This window comes from Ictidomys tridecemlineatus, chromosome 14 (assembly GCF_052094955.1).
Source record: "Ictidomys tridecemlineatus isolate mIctTri1 chromosome 14, mIctTri1.hap1, whole genome shotgun sequence".
Classification (NCBI taxonomy): domain Eukaryota; kingdom Metazoa; phylum Chordata; class Mammalia; order Rodentia; family Sciuridae; genus Ictidomys; species Ictidomys tridecemlineatus.
Genome location: NC_135490.1, coordinates 7,461,873 through 7,487,560, shown reverse-complemented (window position 1 = coordinate 7,487,560; position 25,688 = coordinate 7,461,873). Strand labels below are relative to the sequence as shown.

At 45.0% G+C, this 25,688-nt stretch overlaps 1 protein-coding gene across 3 annotated transcripts in view; it reads right to left on the bottom strand.

The window, feature by feature from the left end:
* The window catches only part of Kif13b (kinesin family member 13B), a 157,974-nt gene that overhangs the window by 8,859 nt on the left and 123,427 nt on the right, over positions 1 to 25,688 (bottom strand). The window contains exons 36-38 of one of the 3 annotated variants that reach the window (XM_078030801.1): positions 18,446 to 18,557; positions 14,255 to 14,388; positions 470 to 532 (exon numbers count right to left, since the gene is read on the bottom strand). In XM_078030801.1, coding sequence (XP_077886927.1) covers positions 470 to 532; positions 14,255 to 14,388; positions 18,446 to 18,557 — 309 coding nt within the window. Of the gene's footprint in view, positions 1 to 469; positions 533 to 2,207; positions 2,275 to 14,254; positions 14,389 to 18,445; positions 18,558 to 25,688 lie in introns of those variants that run through there. The other 2 variants (XM_078030803.1, XM_078030802.1) reach the window with 2 other exon arrangements.

Sequence of the window (25,688 nt, the reverse complement as noted above, 5' to 3'; positions counted from 1 at the left end):
CTGCTGTTGTTCTAATAAATAAAATTTCCCCACGAAGATGGAGCATTTCCTAAGAGAACGGCGGCACGTGGGGGAAGCAGCTTCTCGGCTCTCAGATCCCAAGTGCTGTTGGCCTGTGGGAGACCGGGAGACTGCTTCCTCCGGCTTAGCATCAGCGTCTGCACGCTGCTACCCTGAGTCAGAACGGAATGTAAAACCAAGAATTAAGCAAACACTGAGAAGAAGGAGACTGTTCTGTTTACAGAAGCCCCTCCGCCTAGCAGTGGGCTACTGCAGCACAGACGACACCAGCAGCCACACGATTAGCAGGGTGGAAACAGAAGGGGCCACGGAGGGAGAAGCAGTGACCTGCACTGGGGTTCACTATCAAAACAGGAACGAGAGGAACAAAGGGCAGGTGTGCATCAAACAGTGCTAGTGTCGGGGCCGCCCACAGCAGCTGGGGCAGCCCCAGCCCCGAGCCACTCACCTCCTCTGTCCTGGTCACCCGGGCATCGGCGAAGGCTGGCTGCACCAGGATCCGAGGCGCCGGCTGAGGAGACAAGCATGCTGTGAGGGGGCTGGACCAGGGGGACCACTGGCGCAAGTCTTCCCTGGACAGCGGAACGCCATCAGAGGGCCCCTGGGAGAACCTTCACAACCCTTGGGAACTTCACGCACCTGGCCAGCCAGGTGCATGGTGCCAGGGCTCCCGGCCACAGAGGAAGCAACTAAGCCAGCGAGGGCCGCCAGCCAGCACACAGGCTTGAGCGCCCCAGCAGACACAGCACGACCAAGGACTGTGCTGGGCAGACACGTGGCGTGAGACTTTGCATGGAGAAGTAACTGGGTCAGGAAAGACCCAGAAAGACTGCGGGCAGGAGCTGGAAGCTGCCCCACACGGGATGGCCAGGGAGAACTCATGGACACAGGCGTCAAGAAAGCAGGAGAAGGAAGCCAGTCTCTCTGGAGCAGAGAGAGCAGGGGTGACTACAGGAGGCCTTAGGTGCCTGAAACTAACCTACCTAGGTGACAGAAGGCGGTCACCCGATTCCTGAGCAAAGCAAGCAGAAGACACTGAATGTCAGGCTAATCTGGCAGTGAAATGCAAACTGACCAGAGAAGCATTTAAAGTCCAAAGAGAAGATCGGTAACCAGGGTCCCCAGCAGAGCAGGTGTGAGGCGAGAGTCTGAACTAACGGACACAAGCAACACACAAGAAAGGACGTGGTCACCATGGACACATGATCCAAGGACATACAGAACGAAGATCAAAAAATAACAAGAGCCAGGATAAGGAGAAGGAAGCCAGGAGGAAGAAATGGAAACGAACGGTCACTTTGTACCTGCTGGGTTTAAAACGCAGGGGGACCACGAGGAAAGGAGCTGATGATTTGAAGAATCATCAACTTGAAGAAACCAGGCTCCACCACTCCTGCCTTAGCTGCTCACCAGCCTCTGCTTCCTCCCAGGCCCCCCAAGGTGCTCCAAGGTGCTCCAAGGTGCTGGACGGAGCCAGCTCTGCATGCTAAGCCCTAAAGAGGGGCCGTCCTGGCAGGGTGGGTGCAGGTCCCGCTCCCCTACAGAGTCCACCTGTAAGCCTTCCTGTTCTTCCCTAAGCCGTCCAGGTGCTCTGGCTCCTGTGTGTCCCGGGGCCCTGAGGCACCCACAGGGTCGGGACTGACTACAGGCCCATGGCCTAAGCAATGCCCGACTTCCCTCTGCCTAAGCTGAAACTTGCCTGAAGGGAGAAGAGCCTTCCTGGACCAAGACGGTCCACTCAGCAGGTGTTAACCCACGAACACAGCCACAACACAGCCACACATGGCAAAGGGTGCCCCCTGTCACGGGCAGTCGTGGACGAGCAGGGGTACTGGGAACTGATTCTGCTAAAGGGTTTGAGGGAGGGCACAGAAGAGAGGGGATCCGGGAGACCACAGAGACGCAGCTCGAGGGTGGAAGGACACGATAAGCACACACACTCTACCCAGCAGACACTGGGGCAGGAGAGGGGCTCAGAGGCGTGTTTCAGAAAGGTGGAGGGGCAGGGTACCTGGCAGCAAGGCCACTGCAGCTGCCTCCATTTCCCAACCATTCCGGGGTCTGGCTGGTGACCCCACCCGTCTCCCCACACTCTGTTCCTCTCCCTCCCGCCCTGCCACCTGCCCACGTGGACTCCCTGACGGACCAGAAAGCGTCCAGCACGCACCTTGCCCTCCAGCCACAGTCCTAGAGTGGGGGCTGCTGGCTCTGTTTCTAGTTTTTTCCCCACAAGTATCTGAGGTCCCCTGCAAACTGGAAGGTAAATATTCAGTACATACTTCTTAGTAAAGGCAAAGTAAAGTTTCTTATGCTCTAACTCTAAAACACTTAAGATTCTTTAGTTAGATCTGACTTAAAATAGATAAAAAACTGTGGTTGATCATTTCCACCCAGGTGAAGCTTAAACCTTAAAGCATAAAAATATAGAAACCCTACTAAAGGTGAAATGGTGACAACCTAGGATGGAACTCTTCCTAAAATGACACTCCTTCCCCTTTAGAACAGAGCTTTGAAACACAGTCTACACTCTTCCTTATGACTCAGGGTGACTATACAATCCAGGAGGTAACTAATATCTGTTGAAATGAATTCAAGGACCAGACTGGACGTGACACTGGTTCCGACGCTCGACACAGATCTCCAGGGCTTGAATGCACAGGGCCTTGCACAGTGCCACCAGCAGCAAGGAGCCCAGCCAGGCCTGCACTGTCCAGCCTTGGCGGGGCGTGTGCACGCAGGCAGCAGGGATGCAAAGAACCTGTGAGTGGAAATGTCGAAAGCAGAAGGGTCCAAAGGACGAATCATAACTGGATGTGTCCTGAACACCTGCAGGGGTGGGGGGCGCAGACTGCCGGCCTGAGCAGCATGACAGGCAGGGGGCAGAAGAGGCCCAGTTTGTGAGACGTTCTGTGGACTCAGCTCAACCTTGGAAAAGCTCTCCTTCCTTCAGGTCTTGGGGAGGAAAGGCCTTCCCAGAATGACCAGCACTGGACAGAGGGCAGGAGGCCTGTGCGCTCTCTGGTGAATCTCTTGGGCAGCAGAGAGCCACCACAGGCCACGAAATGAAAGGGCAGTGAGACTGTGCTTCAGAGGTCAGCCCTGAGGAAGGAGACACTGGACACAGAGATCCATGAAGAGGCAGGTTCAGTGGCCCCACGGAGGGCTACTCAGACCTGCAGTTGGACAGTAAGAGGAAAAGGAAACAGAAATGGCAGTTCAGAGACAGAAGGCAATTAACACTCAAAACAACTGGTTGTGTTGGCAACTTGTTCAAGACAACGCCCAGGGCGAGGGCGAGGGAGGAGAAGGCGGTATCTCACACGTGCGGCTGGCAGCACTGGACCGTCCATGTTTGGCGATGGCCTCTGATGTGTCCAGCAACCTCTTTAAGGGCATCAGGTAAGTCTGCAGAGTATGGAATCTTAACCACGCCATTTCCCCTTCACACATAAGAGCTAAATGCTTGTTGTTTGCATTTTAATGCTCTTTACGCCTCTGTGCAGGCATCGCCTCTATTTCAGGAGCTCAAACATTTCAGATCATAAGTTCATTAATCCTTATGACACATCTGGTAACTATTAATAAAAATGACTGCAAAGTATTCTGCAGCTATAAATATCACAGAGAAGTCCCACGAGGGAAGCGAATATATTATCTACACTCCACACGACACAGTCGGCTCACAGAACATTGCCTGCCGGAGCGACACACTCAGAGATGGGACAGAGAAGAGAGAGTCCTCCAGTGCCGCCAAACCAACAGGCACACGGGGTACTGCTGGGGCTGCAGACAGCAGGCCCCACAGCAGACGGCTCAGAGACACTGCAAACAGTCACTTCCCAGGTCAGACCTCACGGTCTTTAAGCTCTGATTTCCACATCCCACACCAATAAGGGCGTGTGGCTCTGAGTTTCATGACTTGGCATAAAGGCTGTTTTGGACCCCTCTGCCTAGAAGAATAATGCCCTGGCATGACACAGACCACGTCCCCATGGCTGCACCCTGCCCTGCTCACCACCCTCCCCACTCCCAACTTTGCAATGCACTGCTTTTCCGACCCAGTCCACCTGGTGAACATCTCTTCACCTGCAAGTCTCAGCTCAGGCATGACCCAGCCTTCCTGAAGGCAGGGAGAAGTGTGTGTCTGTGTGTCTGCACCTGCTGCTCTCAGGGAGCCTCTCAACCCTGACCTCTGATGGCAGGAAGTAGGTCTCAAGTCTCCATCAAATACAAGGCCCCAGCTGGATGCTTCTTGAATGAAGAAACCAGCATCCGCGTGATTACTTAACCAGTGACACAAAGAAGACGGAACTCCAGACAGAATGTGGGAGAAACAGATCTTCCGAAACTCAGACACAAGGTTAGGCAAAGGAGGGAAAAGTTGAAGCGAAAAAAAATAATCACTTTAAAACTTTCCCAACACTTTCCCCTTTTCTGATGCATATTTTTTCTTGTTTGAAAATAAACCTTTCCAAATAATCACCCTTTACACTGAATTTGATCAGTTGTTAAATGTCATTTTTAATGGTACCTAAATTAATATAATCCTCTTTTATGAAAAACACTAACCAGTGATTTAAATCCAATTATAGAAAATTCTTTCTATGATAAGAGATGTAATAGTTCATTTTTTGCTACAAATAATCAAGAACTAACCTATTATTTTCCTACTGCTAAAGTGAGAAAAAGAGAAGCAATAAAAGCAAGCAATGCATATAACAAAACACTTTATGATCTTCAAAAATGTCCTGATAAAAGTAACACACAGTGGATAAAAAGCTAACATACATAATTACCCAAAGATCAAGACTTGGCAATAATCAATCGAAAGACACTTTTTGAAGGTTATGCTCCTTTTCAAAAGGAGCTGGGTGGTCCTGTGGAAGAAGGGAAAAGGCGGGCAGGTGGCTGGGGGCAGGTGGCTGGCTGGTGGAGCTTCCTGCCTGGCCCAGAGCCTGCTGGAGCCATGCCTGGGGACAGACCTTCAGTGCCTGGTACCCACCACTGCTTCCAGGAGCCAGGCTGACCCACTTCTGTCCCTGCGGCAGCTGTGTTTCTCATTTTAAACGGGGAACCCAGCATTCTGATAGGTCAGCTTCTCATTGGTGAAAACCCAATCACTCTGGGGGATGTGCATCTGGAAGGTGGAGATCCCCATGAATTCTCTAGGCAATATTACCCGGCAGGCAGACTGGTGGCCACAGCTGGGTCTCTTTGGAGACACCATTACACTGCCTGCCCCTTGCCAATTTCAATCAGCACATCACAGTACAGATATGCCAGGCACAGGAAGGTGGCTTCAGATGCCTGACCACAACTGTAATCCCTCTGAGGCTTTTACACACTTTCACAGATTCCATTTCATCCTCTTTGAACTCAACTTCCACCCCACAGCCAGAGGGAGCTTTCCACAGACAGATGTGACCTTGTCGCTCTCCGCTTCCCAGCTGTCCATGAGCAGGCACTGCCCACGGGATCAGAAAGGAACGAGTACGACAAGGAAACTGAACAGGTCACACTGGCAGATTTTCACGGAGGGGCTGGTTCCTCCTTCAAATACTTAACTCATTTACTCTAGAATAATCACTTGGCCGTTTTTAATTAAACAGCTGAGTTTTCCTTTGGTGTGGGGGTGAGTACTGGTGATTGAACCTAAAGGCTACATCCCTGAGCCCTTTTTATTTTGACACAGAGTCTCAAGTTGCCCAGGCTGGCCTTAAACTCGTGATCCTCCTGGCCTCACAAGTTGCTGGCATTACAGGTGTGAGCCACAGCCCCTGGCTGAAATCTCTCAAGATCACATTTGTGCTTTAAATCTTGCTTTCTGAAATATAAATCTCAGTTCTGTCACTCACCAGGCTCTGTAACCTGATGAAGGTACTTAACCTATCTGAGTCTCAAGTGTCCTCAGCAAGGGTGCCGTCTTGATACGGTAGCCACTGGCAGCACATAGTAACTGACTTAAAACACAGCCACTGTGCCTGAAGAACTAAGTTTATTATTTTGTTTAATTTTAATAAAATGCAAATTTAAAAACTGAAGTGCTTTTAAGTAGCTTTGGAATAGCTTGGGCATGTGGATCTATCCACTTTTTCAACTGTAAATCTTATGAATTCTAATTGCAGATTAAGTATGTCCAAAGAAAATACAGCATCTGAATAGGAATGTGCCAGAAATGCAGAATACAAACCTAACTTACAGGCCTTTGAAACTCAATAGTTTTTTTTTTTTAATTGACTATAGGTTGATATAATACTTCCTGATTAAAAAATCATATTGAAATTAATTTAACCTTTTTTCTTTTTAGGGTCTTAAATGAGTCTACTAGGAATTTTTAAATTACACATGGGACCCATGTTATCTCTCTACTGGACAGTGTTGGCCAAACTGCACTGATACTAAGACTGTGTCTGAAATGCTTGGCACAGTTCTAGACACACAGTATATGCTTGGTACATTTGCGAAGCATTGTTATTACATAATTACTGAAATTTTATGTGCTATCTTTCAAGGTATTTCTTCTTCTTCCTTTTTAGATTTAAATTTATTTTTAACTGCTACATAATAAAAAAATTGTACTTATTTGTGGGGTATCTGGATATTTTGACACATGTATACATTTGTATACTGTGATTCAAGTTTAAACATGTCTTTCTTCCCAAACATTTACCATCTTTATGATGAAAACATTCAAACTCCTTTCTTCTGACTTTTTAAAACACGGAGTTACATCTATTTTGAAAGAGGGTGTAACATTGACTTCATCCAAAATGATGGTTATTAGTGTTTCCAGCTTCCATGAAGGATGAAGGGTGTTTCCTGAATCACAGAATATTTATTAATCTAAAAGCCTTAAAAACAAGGTCTAAATTCAGCCTGATTCCTGCTTGCTAATGTGCCCTGTAAGTTAAGAAATGGCTTTTACATCTTGAATGGTTGAAACTTAAAAGAAAAAATCGTAACATGTAAGAATTATGTGAAATTCAAATTTCAGATTATAGCATTTTTGGAATGCAACCAGACTTACTTGTTTAACTTTTCTTTTAAAGGTCTGCTGCGCAAGGCCTGTGTCCACTTCCCTTTGTTAGCTCCAGGACAAGAGGATGCAGCATGCCCTGTCCAAGTACCTACACTGGTGGTGTTCAATCACAGGGGGGAAAGCCCAGCTGTATTATTTTTAAATTGGCCTGAATGATTAAGGAAAGCAAAGGCTGGAAAACAAGGTGTCACTGTGCTTTCCTGTTTCAGCTAGATGGTGGGCCTCGGTCACGGTGCAACGTGCTTCCTGCGTGCAGGGGAGGGCGAGTGCGCCCGTGGCCCACTTCCTCGTGGAAGCATCTCATGGAAACAGGTGGAAAACCACAGACATCCTCTCCAGCAGCCCCAGGGATGGGCAGCTGCTGCCCTCTGCTCAAGGCCTTCCCCACATGCCACAGGAGGCTGCCCTGATCAGAGGGACACACAAAACAAAGACAGGCCGCAATAAGGCCAGCTTCTGATGGCAGAAATTAAATCTGACCATTAACTCTTTAATTCCCCAGATTAATCAACAACACCACTTAGAGCCCTGAACTTTGAAGCACATAAATAGCTTCCTGTGAACAGAGACTCCCAGATACGTGAAAAAAGCTATCATGCCAAATTAATTCAATCTAACTAATTAGAGAGCAGGAAGTTCTTTCAATTATTTTATGTGCTGTCTGAGAAACATACTTGAATATGAGTGCAGATTTCATTAATTGCAGTTCATTATTTTCTAGATTCGTTACTAAACTTGCATCAGAAGGTCAAAGACAGCAATTTTGTCAGCTGCCACCTCTTTCCGTGCAATATCTTTGCATTTCTGGAACTCAGACAGAAATTGATTACAACCAGAACCAATCTCCATAAAAACAAGAATTCTAAGTCTTTATGAATATGCTAAAGCCAAAAGATTTTGTAGGTTATGAGAATCTTTGTTTTTAAAGGAAGGAACTGTTAACTTCAGCTTACAAGAAAAGACCCACGACCTTTTCAAATCAATCAGATAAAATACAAGTCCAGGAACACAACAGCATCTTGACCCGAGAACCTGTTCATTTTAAAGAAATGTGAACAGACCTTCACCTTTCACTGGATTCCCGAGCTCACATGTCTGTGTACCTCGAGTGAAGAAGGGAACTGAACGTGTCGGCCTGAAAATGTCAAGGACACTCTGATTAAAAGTACCTCTGTGATAATAACCACTCTCTGTCACAACCTGTGCTTCTCTTCCACCTCATCCACCAGTGGGAATGCTAGGAGTGACTGGTGCATATGAGACCCCTCCATCCTGAGTCCTTACCCAGGTTTTTATATTCTCAAAAATGCTTAGTATTAAAAAACCAGGAGCGGCAGAATCCCACAGATATGTTTTAGAAAGCACTTTGCTGTCTATAAATCACTGTTGTTCTCGCCAGTTGTCACAGTTGTCTTTGTTAATTTCGTGACTCTCATCCCTCTAGTGTGGTTATATGCCTCCTAGGGTTGGAGAGCCCTGAATGCTTATGTGGTCGGCTTCTGTCACTGCATGGATAAGCTATAAACCACTCCTTTAATCCTTCCGCATTGCTGATGACATCCTCTCACATAATTCCAACTGGTCGCTGTATCTCAGCATGATACATACAGAACCACACACAAGACTCTAAGTGTCATTGATAACACCAAAGAGAACCCCAGCGGGTCTGGATGTTTAAGGGAGACGGCCTGGGCATCTTCACTGCAGAACTGTCTCAGAGAAGGAGATTTAGGTCTCCAAACTAACTAGGGATAGAAACATTAAAAGGAAGTGTTATGGTTTCCGCCTCTAATATCCCCTGAGAAGCTCATGAAACAATTAGTTTATGAAAAGTGGTCATCTCAGCAGTGGATTAGTCCATCCGATGGTTGGATCATTTGAATGATGTACTGGATGGTAACTACAGGTAGGTGGGGCGTGGCATGGCTGGAGGATGCAGTCACTGGGAGCGTGCCCTTGGGGACTATATCTTGTCCCTGGCTTCTTTCTCTCTCACCTTTCCATCATCTCAGGCTCAGAGCAATGAAGTCAGCCAGCCATGGGCTGAGACTCTGAAACCATGAGCCCAAAATAAACTTTTCCTCCTCCAAGCTGTTCCTGTCAGTATTCCGGTCACAGCAACAAAAAGCTGTAACACAGGAAGTCTTCTTAATTTTTTTCATCATAGGTGGGAAATGGAAAGAGAAATGGTTTTTAAAATGATGCACATGTTAATGAACATAATCTGTTTGGTTACCATGTACTGTCTCTGTGTATTCCCAAATCGTTTGGAGATTTTAGTTTTTTGTGCCATTTCACATTATAAAACTTAAGTAATATTACTATTTATTTACTATCTCTAAGTCTTATTGATATTAATAATGATATTTATATGCTTCTGTACTATAGAATTAATTTCTTTGAGTCATATGCTCTGATTTGTATTCCCTCTCCCCAATAATGGGACTTGAACCAACCCAGGGGTGCTGTACCACTGAGCTACATTCCCAACTCTTTGTATTTTTTTTTTTATTGTGAGACAGTGTCTCACTAAGTTGCTGAGGCTGGCCTTAAAATTTCAATCCTCCTGCTTCAGCCTCCCAAGGTGCAAGATTACAGGTGTGCGCCACTGCACTCACCCACTGATCTACACTTGATGTTGTTCTCAACATCTAAATGTCTGGTCATGTTAATTTAAAGATATTTTGTAGGGACCCCTGAAATGGGTGTAACAGGCATTAGCAGCAAGTAAAAGATCATCAGAACAGAGAGGAAGCCTCCAGTGCTGGTGAGTCTCACCAAGCTGCTGCTAAGGTGCATCGTTACGTGCCTGCACCCTTACGTGCCTGCACATGGCAATGGCAGAGCCAGGCAGAGGACAGGGTCAGCCAGCAAGTGTCATCAGCGTTTGTTTTGTTCTAGATGTCCTTGATTGTTGATGCAGGGGAAGGCACTCTGTGGCCTCTCCTTGCAGATGACAGGACTCTGCTTTAGTCCCTAATAATGTTCAACATTGGTGACTGGAATGCAGATGGGGAGCTTTAAAAGGTGTGCAGATGATAGCTAAAATGTTCTTTTAAAAACTCACAAGGATCCTGATATCCCAGGAATGTTAAAAATCAAAATGAAAATTTTAGAAATGAATCTGAAGTTCTTCATTTAGCATTTGTACACCTCAGTTAGACAACATAATAATAAGAGGGAAAAGGAACTACCTTGACGGGAGGAAAAATCGCCAAAAAATTCCGGCATCGTTAACTGACAAGAAGCACAAAGAACTGATGCTTCTTCCAAAAAGCAAACAAAAAAGGCATAATCACAGGCTACTTTGGTAGAAGTATATGATTTAGATGAGAAAGACAGAGTTCCACTATTTTCAAGTCCAAGAATAACTTGCTCCCTTCTGGGCTCCCCACCATGCACAGGCCCTGACAAGACGCAGGGTGACAAAGCACTTGTATCTGGAAAAGCACAGACCTCTTGAGCTGCCCAGGCTGGAGGAGGCCCAGGAGAAGGAAAGACCACCTCGCCCCACCTCAACCAGACTCGGCAGAGAGCTCAGAGAAGACCTTGTTCAGCAAGGGGGGGGGGGAGTAGAATATTTTTGTGAGAATCTCAAACTGTAGGCATCAAAAGTGCCCACTCAGAAGTGCCCAGTGAAGGAGACGATCACTAGAAACAAGCAGGGCAGGATGTGTCCAGCAGGCCACCAGCTCTCACGGCTCCTGTGCTTTCCACGGCACTCGCGGCTCAGTCTCTAAGATGACCAGGCAGGAGAGGCCTGGATGCTGTGAGAAGTCATTTCCACAGACACCGACTTCTCCCAGAGCTTCACCAGAGACTGTCAGTAAAATGAGGGGAACACAAGGGTCTTTGATCAGCTGATTCCCAAATGAAAAGCTAAAGTTTTTCTCTCCTTCAGGAACATTCTTTCTTTTTACGGTCCTGGATATTGAACCCAGCGATGATTCACCACTGAGCCACACCCCAGCCCTCTTTACCTTTTACTTTGAGACAGGATCTCTAAGTTGCTGAGGCTGGCTTTGACCCTGTAATCCTCCTGCCTTGGCTTCCCAAGTTGCTGGGAAGTTACAGACTGCGTGCCATCATGCCTGGCTGCCTTCAGGAATATTCTTTAGTGACACTCCTATTGAAGAAAATTAATAAACAGGTCTGGATGTCCCAAGCCCCCACTCAGCTGTGATTCTCTCACCTCTAATTGTAAACATGGCCCTTCTGTCACTGAATGCCACTGTTGTGCAGTCTGACATTGCAGTCTGTATACACGTCAATGGTGAGCCAACCAATACATACTGTGTGTCATACATGTCAGGCCCCAGCCAGCACAGGAAGCTCTGTCCTCAAGGTTTACATCAACAAAGATATAAATCTAACCATAACTCCTAGTAAGAAGTAGAATCGATGGGACTGGGGCCAAAGCTGAGTGGTAGAGCACTTGTCTAGCACGGGTAAGGTACTAGGTTCAATCCTCAGTGCCACACAAAAAATAAAATTTTAAAAAAGAAAAAGAATCAAGAGAATATAGTGTGTGTGTTTGGTGGAGGCTGTTTCAGTTTGGTGGTGAAGGGACACCACCGTAAACTATGCCTCCTTGAAATGGCTGCTACTCTCCTGGCCCTGCAAGGATTCTGGAGACAGCATTCCCAGCAGAAGGAAAGACAGGCACCAGAACCCGTGAGACAAAAAGGCACAGATACAATTCAGCAAGGAGACTGAAGAGAAGAAAGGAAATAACGATTAAAGGTCAGGGCACCGGAGGATGTGTACCAACTGCAGAAGAACTTAGGTTCTATTCTGTTTCCAAGGAAGGTCTCAAGCTGGGGACTGAGGGGTTTTCACAGCCTAAGCTGTGAAAGGCCATTGGCTACTTTGTATCACTATGGTAAAGCCATGGGACCGAATGAGACCAAGAAAGAAAAAAATGCCCACACAGCGATGGCCACTGAACACCAGAGGCTTGATGGAAGAAACAGACCCAGGAAAGGCCAGAGAGGACGGGCAGAGGGCAGCAGGGCAGCTGAGAGCTTTATGCTAATGCAGTCAGGGATGCGGACAGAGACCGGGCTGGTGCCGCCAAGAAAGGGGAGTGGCATCTTCATAAACCAGAGGAAGGAGTTTGACCACTGGACATCTATCCTCATTCAGACCAGCTTCAGTGCTATGTTTTCACATATTTATAAACTATGAAATATTTGCTCAAGGCCCGTTCCCTCAATACCTTTGCTCATATGTGCTCAAAAAATAAATACACTTGAGTAAACGAACATAAATTGCTAATATTTCAGTAACACATTTCAAGTGAACTTCTCGTCCTGGACATGACATACTGCAGTTCTCTTCCTATCACCAAAGATCTGCTTCTGACACGCTGCTGCTCTCCACGTCTCCAGTCGCCTACTGCCAGCACAGTGAGTGTACAAACAAGTTCCCACTGGCAGGTGCTCTGACATGCTACATCAAAAACTGAAAACAGTTTAAAAATAATTGTGACCATAGTGGGCTGATCCCATGACTTTTAAAGGCATTCCAACTTCCTTCAACTTAGATTACCGCCTTCACTGAACAGCCACAGAAAAAAGTGGCTATTAAACTCCACGTGATAAGCATCACCTCAGGGCTCGTCAATATAGATCAGACAGTGTCCCCAGGTGGGCTGTGGGTCACCAGGGCAGTCTGAGAAAATGCATTTTTTTTGGAGGGTGGAGTGGACTGGGGATTGATCTCAGGGGCACTTGACCACTGAGCCACATCCCCAGCCCTATTTGGTATTTGATTTAGAGACAGGGTCTCACTGCGTTGCTTAGTGCCCCACTTTTGCTGAGGCTGGCTTTGGAATAGCAATCCTCCTGCTTCAGCCTCCTGAGCCGCTGGGATTACAGGCATGTGCTACCGAGCCCAGCTGAGAAAATGCTTTTTTTTTTTTTTTTTTTTTTTTTTTGGGTAACTCAGACACTTCATGACCCTTACTTCATGAAACACTGATGGGAAGAGGAGACTAGCACACATGACAACAAACTATGGGGAGAGTCACCTTTGCCTGCCCCGCCCCTCCCGTGGCCAGGAGTTTATATCAGTAATTAGCGAGCACCGTTATGTGCTGCAGTGAATATAGTTTAAACACTTCCAGAATCCCGACGTTTAAGTCTTTTCATTCACTCCATGTGTATTCTTACGTACATGCTTACATAATGCTAGATTGAAAAAATTACAAATCTACACAGCAGTCTTATACAACCAACCCCACTTTCCTTGAATATGCCTTCATAAACTTAGAAAATTCTTGTAAATAGTTGAGTCTCAGACAACTACTGACCTGCATTTCTGCAACTGGAATGCATCAAAGAATATGGAGGGCCGGGGCTATAGCTCAGCAGCAGAGCACTTGTCTAGCATACATGAGGCACTGGGTTCGATCCTCAGCACCACATAAAAATAGACAAATAAAATAAAGGAGTTCTGTCCATTTACCACTACAAAAAAAATTTTTTTTAAAAATGATATGGAAGTGCTGATGTCAAAACCACCCCCAATGATGGTACTTGTCCTGGTGCTTCCAAGTGAGTGTAAGTAAAACCTCGTTTATCACTTTCTGCTGAGCTAACACCTATGTAAGGCTAGAAACTGCATTTCCAAGGGTTCCCATTCACCATTACCGAATAAGAACAGCTTCCTGCATGTTGGAAACCCTGTAACATTTTCTCCAACACTTATTCTAGGGCAAGGTAGAGCCAAAAAAAGGAAATAGGTGATCACTTTTAAGTAAAAGAAGAGATTATCCACAGTAGAGGAAGCAGAGGTTGAAAGGGAAGGACAGTCGTGACATAAAATTGTTTGAAAAGAGAAATGAAATCAAGAATTAAAAATAGAATTACATTTTCTACTTGGCAATACACAAACAACACTAAGTGCACTTCATAAATTTTACTATTGTTGCTCTAAGTGATATTACCATAAATCACATTAGTAGCGTACTTGGCATTTTTAAAAGCAGAAAGGATGGAGTGTGTCAATAAGTTTAAACAGCTCTGTTATCTCTGAAGAGAATGGAAGAGAAATTATCACAAGCTTTTACCAGGCTTGAAAGCCCAGTCTTAACACCCCGTTTTGCTGTCCCTCTCCCTCTAGCTCTAGCGACAGAGTCACTCTTCAGCGACCTATCAGAAAACACACTGCTGCCTTCTCGACGCTTTTTACCTGATGTGCAAGGGGAGGTGGCTGTTTGCCCCTTCTGTCATCGCGGACAGGAAAAAGGGACTTCAGCAGCTTTGGCATCTGTGGCACCAGGGATTTTACTGGATTCAAGTAGGAGGCTGCTAGGCTACCAAGCCCTGTCAACAAGATTGAGAGGCACAAGATGAAACAAAACAATGACACAGACATTTCTTTCTTGCGAGTTTGCCAAATATTATTTGTAAGAAAATCTAACAACATAAATTTTAAAAAGCATCCTTAAAAGACTAATATTAGAAAAAGAGAGTATCATCAGTTATCCTCAAACACATGGTGTTTCCACTACCAGTAAAAGAGCAGTAACTGGGGGCCTCTAGAAGGTTCTAATATGCAGTGCTCCTAATATGCAGTATCAGAAGGCGATCCACCTGAGTCCTCGTCAACAAATAACTTCTGCCCTAGAATCAAAGGGGGCTCAGCTTTTCAGTGACGTAACTGCCAACATACAGTCTCCTTACAGACTTTAGGCTTTCAGTCCATGACTAAGTCCTACAGACTCAAGTTTCTCATCACTATTTACTAAAGAAAGATGATGAACTTGACCTTCAGGAGAACAGTGGTATTCAGTTATTTTTAAAAGAGAGAGAGGTCTGAACTATCTTCTTACCTGCTATCAGCTACTAAAGGCTAGGCTGAGAGGTGCAGACGATACCTGTGATGTAGTAAGATTTCCTTCCCCTTACTAATTTATAGGAAAATCTACTTTAAATCCTAAATGTTAAAACACCATATCCACACAACAGCTTAAAAAGAGCAAGCAGCCACCTTGAAGAATAGACGTTTTCCCTGAACAGAGGTGCCCAGGGCACCCAGACCTCACTGCACACGAACCTTGAGGGCCCCAGGCTTCCTGGCCATGCGGTTGGTAAATGGGCTCATACAGCTGTGAAGTTTCCAAAGTTCACACAAAGTAGTGTCATGTTAGCTGTGAAAGCTCAGGACCTACCGTAATCACAAGAGCAACCTCTAAGAAGGTAAAGCAGAGATGGCTCCAGCACCAGGGGATACATTACAGTTGAACTTGGAAAAGTCAAATAATTTACAAGAAGGCAAAAACAGAGGAGAGAAAAAAAAAGAAAAGTAAGTTCAAGATACATAAAAAAGCTACAAGAACTAATCATCTCAAGATTCACAATTTGAGCTCTAACATTCTAGAGGGAGTATGATCCATATCCTATCAAAGGCTGAGAACCAATCAAAGGCTGCACATCTCACAAGAGATAAGGGGCGAAGGAGGTGGGAGCATAGGCAAGTCACACTGGTCATGGGTGGATGGAAATCAAGAGGTGGGTGTTTGCCAGCACATCACGTTACTTCTTCTACATTTGTACCTTTAATAGTTTCCGCAAAAAAAGGGTTTCTAAGTGAGACCAAAATAAAAACTTTAACATTGAAAAGAAACAAGGGTTTGTTAGTAAAAGACAGTTGCTGAAAGCACCAATGATGGATACGTGTCACCACAGAAGAAACTAAACCCAGAACAGAGTGGGACGCGAGACCAAAGATGAGCAAAGCCCAACAGCAAACATGTCAACCAATTCAGCCCTGCCTGCAACTGTGAGCACAGCACAACTACTTTAAGGAATTCAGATCTAGGGCGCACCATAACCCAGCAACTTCACTCCTAAGTATTTACTTCAGAAAAAATGTTCACATTGAGATTTGTACAAGAATAAGCATTCTTCTTAGTAGCCCCAAACTGGAAACACTCAAATGTTTGTGAGCAGGAAAAAATGATTAAAAACTGTGATAAGGGGCTGGGGTTGTAGCTTAGTGGTTGAGCGCTCGCCTGGCACTTGAGAGACCCTGGGTTCAATTCTTAGCACCACATAAAAATACATTAAGTAAAATAAAGGTATTGTGTCCAACTACAACTAAAAAATAAATATTAAAAAAATTGTGATAAAGTCAATTGTGACTGTGAGATATTTCAGAAACAGAAGTTAATTACTGATGCCAGCAACAATATGTAAGACAAACACATGTGCTGAACAAAAGAGCCAGACGCATAGACAGTGCGTACTCTATTTACGTGGAACTGCATAAGCAATCTCCAGCAGTCAGAACAGTGGCTGGCTACGGGGAGTGGGGCTGACTGGAACCATGCAAATTCCTAGACTTGAGCAGGGTGCAAGTTACACAGGTCAAACTCATTAACTATGACCCAAGTCGAGGAAACAGGAGTCCATAGAAATAAGAGCTTTTGTCTGATTTAGCAGCTCTTATAATCATGTTCAAGGACACTAAAAAGATGGGTTTAACATATGCACAGACAGGGAATATCAGCAGAGAAATCAAAACCAAAAAAAAATCAACAGTAAATGGAAATTCTACAGGAAAAGAACAATAGCAGAAATAAAAAATTCCCTGGATGTGCTCAAGAGAACACTGGAAATGGCAGAAGACATTATCCAACCAGAAGATATGAGATGAAAACATTTTTAAAAAGAGGAAGAAGAAGAGCAGAAGGAGGAGGAGGAGGAACAACACCACCAGAGACTGTGAGCTCCACTCTCACCTAGGATCTCGGGAGGAGTGGAGATAGAAAGGGACAGGAAAGAAATTTTTAATGAAAATCAGCTAAAACTTTCTCAAACTTATTGAAAAACATCAGCCCAAGAACACTGGTGAAACCCAAGCAAGGTAAACACTAAGAAAACTCTAACTAAGCAATTCATAGCACAACGCCAAAGACAAAGATACGGAGATATTCTGAAAAAAACAACTAAACGCAGACATATTACATGTGGGCAAGTGACACAAATGACAGCTGAATTCTCCGCATGGAGGGGCCTGGGAGAAGAGGTCTTGAAGCACTAATAGAAAAAAGAGGTCTGAAGTGCTAAAAGAAAAAAGCCAGCAACCCAGAATTCTCTATCTGGTCAAAATGCCTTTTTAAAAGGAAAAAGAAAAAAAAAACAGTGAAATAAAGACACTTAAGAGAGCTTTTCTCTTCAGGAGAACTACACTAAGAAGTACTACAGATATTCTTCAGGCTAAAAGTGAAATTGGACAAAAACAAGGTCTTCAGAAAGGGCTGAACAGGGCCACAAGCAACGGACATGGGGACACAGCAGATCGCCACCTGCCTCTATGCCCTCATCTCTTTCAACAACAAGTGGCTGTTTTAAAACAAAAAGAATACCATTGCCAAGTGCCTTTTATAACATCTGGAGACTGAAATATTCAAGAATCAAAATGAATTTAATTAGGAAATAAAAATACTCCCACATATACACAAATGAATTAGCATGCTAGTAACATGTTTCAAAGAATCAAAGAAATTTTAAAATATTCTGAGTAGAATAACAATGAAAGCACCAATTACACATGTGAATGACAGAAAGAAATTCTTAAAACCAAAGAAATAGAAAATAATAATAAACAAAATTAAAGCCCAAAGTTGGTTCTGTGAAATTATTGCTTCTGATAAACCTGTAGCCAAAAGTATTTAGGAAACAGAAAAAAATTAACCATCAACAGAATAAAAAGAAGGAACTGCATGGGAGAGCCTACAAATCCTAAAAGAAGAGTAACGTGATGTGATTTTTATGCAAATAAATTTAATAATCTAGATGAAATAACAAATTCCTTGGAAAACCTAACTTGTGAAAACTGACCCAGAAGGAATACAAAAAATAAAATAACACTGTAGTACAGAAATTCAAGTCATAATTTGAAATCTTCCCACAAACTAAATTCCAGGCCCAAGACAGTGTCACTAGGGAATTCTGTCAAATATTTAAGGAAGAAGTGACACCAATCATACATAAACCCTTCCAGAAAACGATGAGAAGCATCTCCCAAGCCATTTTACGAGGCTAATGTAATCATGATACAAAAACCTGACAAAGATATGAATATAAGAAAATAAAAACTTGTACATATTCACACAGCGCACACACACAGAAATCCCAACAGAAATAGCAAATAGAGTCAGAGGACAACACTCCAGGATCCAGGGGTATCCACGAGAGAAACACAGGATGAATCCACACTCCAAAGCCCACGCAGCTCAACACGTTAAGACAAGAAAGGGGACACTGGAGATGGTCGCTGGTAGAACAGTGGTAACCCAGCAAGAAATTCTGATAGACTCTTGAAAGATGCTCAGATTTCATATATCAGCGACTGACAGACGAAAAGATGACTTACCTGGATCTGGCGAGTGGTTATTTTGGGGACAAGCAGAGAGGGCAGGGGGGACTGGAGCTATTCCTCTGGAAACCGTAGTTTGGGATACATCCTGTTGACTTTCCCACCGGCCCTGGTAAAGACAAAATTGGTCATTTTGTTTCAGATTAATCAATTAACAAATAAATTAAAGATACTCAATAAAAATCCTTGTTATATGTTACTACAGCCATGTTCTCTTTGCTGGACCCAAGCTGGCTACAGAGCACTTCACACTCCTCATCCTGCTCACACCACAAATCCCCTGAGACGATGATACCACCTCACAGGCGGATGGCCCCGTTCACAGCCTGCCAGTGAGTCCACCCTAACATCTGCTACCTACTGAAAACAGATGGACAGATGAGAATAATCCTTTTGAAATCAATTCTCCCTTAAGTTCTGTTTCTAAGGCTATTCTTGCTTTTTTGCTCAAGACCCCCTTTATCACTCTGCTTTGAAACTGAAGCCCAGAAACAGGCTCTTTTGGAAGGGGGCTCTTCCTCCTCCCCAGGACTGGGTGTTTCCACCTGTTCACATTTAGTTTGTGCAAGTACAAATTCTGGACTGCACAGTACCAAGCCTCAAATTTTTAATAGATCTTAAAATCCTTTTATCTTCTGATAATTGCCCAGACTTCTTCACTAGAGCTTAATTATGGTACTGAATGTTATTTTAGGCTAGCATTCCACAGAAGAGTGAGCCTAATGGTTAGCTTGAGCTGGCCAGAGCATGCCTGAGAAACAGCATGGCAGGACCCACTGAGCGGGCAGGCCTCCCAGGTTTCTGATGTATATCGGGAACCTATCTGCTTTTAGCAGCAACCTAAGTACTGATCATAAAATCAATAAGCCTTAAGTGATCTGGATCATGTTTACCTCCGAGAATTCCACTGTTCCCTAGGAAATCACTCAGCACTGATAGCATTTAAAATGGTATGTCGTTCAGCACGTACTATGAGGCCGGACATGGGAGGGGAATGTGGACCCTCAACCCTGCACTGCAGGAGCCTTCATCTGCCTTACTAGGGATCATATGCTGATTTACATACTTTAACACTTCCCTAGTGTTTTTTTGCATTTAGATTTAATTATCTGTCTGGGGGGCTGGGGCTGTAGCTCAGCAGTAGCGCGCCCGCCTCGCACGTGTGAGGCACTGGGTTCAATCCTCAGAACCACATAAAAATAAATAAATAAAGATATTGTGTCCAACTACAACTAAAAAAATATTTTAAAAAAATTATCTGGGAGGCTGCAGCTTTGTGTTCCCTGGGCTACCACTATCAGGTGTCTGAACACCAAGGTCAATAGTCTTCAGAGCTTCACAGAGGAAGAAAAGCCTCTTGCTCTGTTTAGTGTCAAGTTCACACAAGTTGTTCTGAAGACAACTTACTTAATTTGAAAATAAATTTATTTTCATTTTCTTCCTCATTTGGCAGCTGACATGGCCACACTCTGGCCCTTAGGAAAGCTAAGTATCATTAGCAAATTATTAGAATCAGCACCTGGGCTGTTTGATGTAGGATGGTCCAGTGACCAGGCACGTGCATTCAGGGCTCAGAGAGCTTCTGAGGACATTGCCCAGCAGGGATTCCCCACGAGATGCCACACCACAGCAGATGGAAACGGTAACTCTTCTTGCCCCACATCCAAATATTCCAAGTGAGACCACCTCAAAGGCTAAATGCTGCTTAGATGCTGCCTGAGCCACATTGCCGACCCTCGGACAATGAGAGAGGGAGACGTGCAGCACTTGCACCCAGCCACCTTTGCGGTCATGACAGTCTGGAGGAATCTGACAGGCTGCCTGAAGACAGGGGTCTTCAAGAGCTCTGCTTCCCAGGAAAGAGGAAATCTGATGATACAATTCCCTCCTTCTGCTGCCATCCACAGCGCTCTGGGGGGATGCTCCACTGAAATCCTTCACTGTGCAGTCTTCTTCCTTCCTGCACTACCCAGCCATTCCCTGGCCACACCTGAAATCTGTGTTCAGGGTGTGGCTACACATACTTCCCCTGGGGGCAGGGGGTGTACAAATTTTCTATCAAATTTGCTACACTTAGGGGCTAGGGTTGTGGCTCAGTGGTAGAGCGCTCACCTAGCATGCACGAGGTACTGGGTACGATCCTCAGCACCACATAAAAATAAAATAAAGATATTGTGTCCACCTAGAACTTAAGAACAAATATTTTTTTAAAAAATGTTGCTACACTTAGATGCTCTACAGTTTTCCCCTCTTCCTTGAAATGTTAGAGGAAGGTAAAAAAGCAACCCAGTTGAATGCACTTCAGAGGGACATGAACTCAGCACTATAAATAAAAGGGCTTTGAAAGACACTAAACTGCCGAGTCTCTTGAACAGCTCAAATCTCAAGGTGAAAGACTGTGATATCTTTCTACTCCTACCACAATGGCATGTACCTGCATCACCTGGAATCTAACAAGATCATACTCAGGTCTCTTTCTAACATTCTGCATGTCCACTGAACTCCAGAATGGGCCACAATGGGGAGACACCAGAGAGAAGACCCTGCTCCATCTGAATCTCCAGGTGAGCTCCATGACTATCAGGGATTATCTGTTCAGAACTCAAAGAAATAAAATCCCCTTCCAGATGGCAATGGGCAATCATTTGGAGCTGGCACTGTGCTCAAGGCAAAGTCAGCAGGGCAAGAGCCAGGGAGGCTCCCAGCAGACCTGTAAACATGGCTTGGTCTCAGTGGGCACCTACAGGTTTCCTGTCCCCTTCTTCTCCACAGTGACATTTCAAGTCCAAAGTATCTTCCAGTGCAATGAAGGAAGTGACCCATGTCTGGCATCAGCCTGCAACAGCACTATGCCGAATATTGACAGTCCCAGGGAGTGACGGTGCCAGAACACAGCTCAGTTTTGTTACCCGAATATCACCCGAGTTATTGACTAATTTCAATTTCATTTAAAATTCCAATCAGAAGATGTCAAATGTACCACATTACAAAAATATAATTTCCTGTAACCTGGCTTCAAAAATAACAATATTTTTGTTGATAGTTTTCTTTGCATTGCAAAAGACCTCAAAGCACAGCCAGCTTTGAGGTGGAAAGACAGGCAACAGGCTGAAATTAAGTTTGCTCTAAATATCTATTGGTAGATGATCATAAAAAGCCTGCTAAGTTTTCATTATGCCTATAAAAATCTCCTCACAATAATGATGAAACATCCAGTAACAGTAAACAGCAATATCGGTTCAATTAGGGGTCATATTTTATATTTTTAATTGAAAGACTTATCTCAAGGGTGATTTCTTTTAACTATAGGTAAATTAAAAATTTGGAATAATTGAATTCTATTTATTTTCTGAAGATTAATCAGTTCATTGATTCAATCCTGATGGAGCTCATAAAGAAATTTCAGTTTTCATATTTTGGAGCATCAATAAATAAGGGCATGCCAAACAGGCTGGCCTGCATCAAAGTGTTATTAGGCAAAACTGTGAGTTAGTTTTTAGGACCATTCTGCTTCCTCTCACCCCAACTGCCCACACCGACCAGAGCCCTCCACTCCTCCCAATCACCCTTTTATTGTCACTCTTGCTCCAATGACTCTGCTATGATATTAACTGACGACTAAGGCGGTGGGGGGTGGCGGAGACTAGAAGCTATCTGGTGGCCTCTCCTGCCTCTAAATACTATGTCCACCAACTGGATAGCTTTTGTATTAGGGGGTGTGATGTGCAAGACGGCACTTGGGTTCTAACCTACAGTTCTGACTTGTCACCCACATCAGGAGTAAAACAGAAGCAGATGTAACTAATGGAGATATAATGATGGGTGATTTCAAACACCTCTTCAGAGTTACAATCCCACAACTGTACGTATACAACAGGTGTATTTCTGATCTGACTCTCCTGGACATTAAGTGCTTTCATGCACGGAAACCAAGATGCACAAAATTCTGGAGCCAAACAAAGGTTCAGAGTACTTCTGCCAGTCTTCTGCTCCACCTGCCCTTCCCTTACCCACAGCTTCCAATTATTTGCATTATTTATTTAATATGAATTAACTCCAACTTCTTACATTCCAGAACCTCCAACATTCAGTAAGATGCCTTAATTCCTGTTTTTGATTTTGCTTTGATTTGGTTTTTGACAGATAAATACTTTTACAAATAGCTGGGGCCAAAACATTTGCCAGGAATCATACACACTGATTACCAAAGTCATTTTTCACAAAAGCCTAAGTGCTAGTACAGTGTCCTATCCAGGCAGCCTATAAAATCCACATTTAAAAATGCACTTGTATGCTGAAAGTAAGAGCAAGCATGGTAAGACGGAGAGAGCAGGACAGCGCTCACATCCTGCTCATTAGGAAAACCCACTGGATTCTCGACCTCTCCCTGGATCTCTGAAAACTGAGGAATGCAGATAGTCTCCAAAAGAAAAAAAGAGAGACAAACATGAGTTTTTTGAGAATAAAAAAACTGGAAACCCCCCTCAAATACCAAATAGAAAGGAACGGAAACTTCTAGTGCATTTGTGACACACGCATTTCAGTGCAACGGTGGGTCCTTTAAAAGGCCAGGCGAGCTGCTTCTACTCCTTGCTGCTGCTAGAAGGAAAGATTTCTTTCCTCCCATTCCTAGTGAGAAGACATAACTTAAAAAATACTTAATAACTGAGCTGAGGATGAAGCTCCCAGTGGTAGAGTGCTTGCCTAGCATGCATAAGGCCCTGGGTTCCAACCCCAAGGGCATTAAAAAAATTCCCAAGGGCTGGGGATGTGGCTCAAACGGTAGCGCGTTCGCCTGGCATGCACGGGGCGCTGGGTTCGATCCTCAGCACCACATAAAATAAAATAAAGATGTTGTATCCACCGAAAACTAAAAAATAAATATTAAAAAATTCTCTTGGAAAAAAATAATAATCCCCAAAATTTATATTTCCTAATAACCTTTTTTAAAAAAAATTGTAGTTGTAGATGGACACAAAATCTTTATGTATTTTTATGTGGTGCTGAGGATCAAACTCAGTGGCTCACCTGTGCAAGGCAAGCGCTCTGGCACTAAGCCACAACCATGCCCTCCTAAGAACTTTTTTTTTTTTTAAAGAGAGAGAGAGAATTTTTTTAATATTTATTTTTTAGTTTTCGACAGACACAACATCTTTGTTTGTATGTGGTGCTGAGGATTGAATCCCGGCCACACGCATGCCAGGCAAGCATGCTACCGCTTGAGCCACATCCCCAGCCCCTAAGAACTTCTTAAGATGCTCTACCTTAGAAGGTAAGATGACTGTAGGCACCGTCAGTGGGAAATGGGGCTGTTCTGTTCCCCTCCTCAAGCAAGCTTGCATAAACCCTTTGGCTAGAATCCTGACTATCACCCACATGTCCTTAGTCCCCGCACAGCCCTACCCATAATAATTTGTCCAAAAGCACTTCTCCCTCATCTGGTCCCTGTGCAAAAGCAACTATGCTCTCATTTTAACCTGTGGACCTTCCTTTCACCTCCTGATCTGGACATGAGGCAATGACCAGGACTGACTACAGCTCAGATGTAGCCTTTCAGCTTCAAAAGAAGACAAAAAGATGCTTCCGCGTTGAAATGGGTGTGCGGTTGGGACTAGCAAGTAGCACCCTCTGATTTTCCCAATAACACTTCTCTGCTCTCAGAGGGGGACTGCTACAGTCAGGGTGGGTGTGAGAGGACAGTGCAAACCCCAAACACAAGCAGGACCTTTCTGCTACAGTCAAGAGCTACGGGAATGGAGAGGGAGGGAAGAGCCAGACCATTCTCCCCACACTGGCATCACAACACGAGCAAAAGAGGAAATGACACTTTCCTCTTCTTTACCAAGTTACTCAAGCACCCCAACAAATCAAGAACTAAAGAAGGGAAGGAAGGCCCCAGCACTACAACAAAAATGTGTAATGTTCCCTTTATGCATTTAAAGTTATATTATAGTCTAAATATGAATGTCCCCCAAAAGCTCATGTGTGAAAAAATGCAAGAATTTTCAGAGGTGGAATGAGTGGGTGATGAGGGGGTAATTTGGCTGATGAATTAATCTACTAACATGAATTAACAGGGTAGTAGCTGTAGGCAGGTAGGGTGTGGCTGGAGGAAGGAGGTCACTGGGGATCTCCTTTGGGATTATATTTGGCCCTGTTGAGCCGAGAGCTCTGAGCTGCCTTCCTCTGGCAGGCCTTTCCACCATGATGGTCTGCCTCTCCCGGATCCCAGAGCCGTGGAGTCAGCTGACCATGGACAGAGACCTCCGAAACCTGACTGTTTGCCAGGTCTTTTTGTCATGGCGATGACGATTCTGACTAAAACACATTACATGTCCTACTAAGACCCTGGGCTTCTCCCACCCCCTGCAGAAATGGCCCTGGAAAGGTGCAGAGAAACCCTCTGTGCCACGTCCCAAGCAGTCTTGCCAGCCCTCATTTCATGCACCCTCTCAAGAGCTGGAAGGGGTCCTTGTAACACTTCCCCGGCACTCCCAACCCTGACCTCTCAGCCCTCCCTCACAGCCCCCAGCGACACCTAATTCCCTGCACTGTCTCCACTGTCCCTGGGGCTCCCTCACCTGGCCCCAGCCCTGGCTTCATCTTCAATCTTGTTACCTCAGAAGTAGAATTTCCCAAACCTGCTCCTCCTGAGGTTCATCTCTCAGTGATCTCGCAGTCACCCAAACCCGGGCCTCACTCTCGTCCTCCCTCCCTCAGCCTCCTTCATGTCCACCGACTCCTGGAGTCCATTTCTCTATTCTGGGGTCCATCTCTCCTAGCATCCCATCTCTCTTCCTCTCTCCCTCCCCTAGCTGCTCTCCCACTTTCTAATTCAAACAAGTGTCTCTCACCTTTGCACTGTATAGTTTGCTGGTGTAAGCTTACACACTACACTGGCCTGCGCGGAACAGGTAGAGCTCAGCTGGACCATTCAAGCCAACTGTCCAGTTCAAATGTGGGCCAATCCCCGCCCTGTCTTCCAGTTCCCCATGGCCTCCCGGCCCCATCACTCCTTGGCAAGGAGGTTATAGGGGTTAGCCCTATAAACAAGTCCTCAGCTATGGGCACACGCCGCAGCTCCCGCCACTGACTGGCAGCAGGTGCTGTCGTGAACAGGCCAAGCTTATCTTCCTGGGCCTGTGTTCACGTGGGTGCTTCTGCCGGGAACCCGGGGCTCCGACTCCTCGCCTGCCTGTGTGCCCCTCCGCACAGCCCTTCAGGCTCCACACAGCCTCCC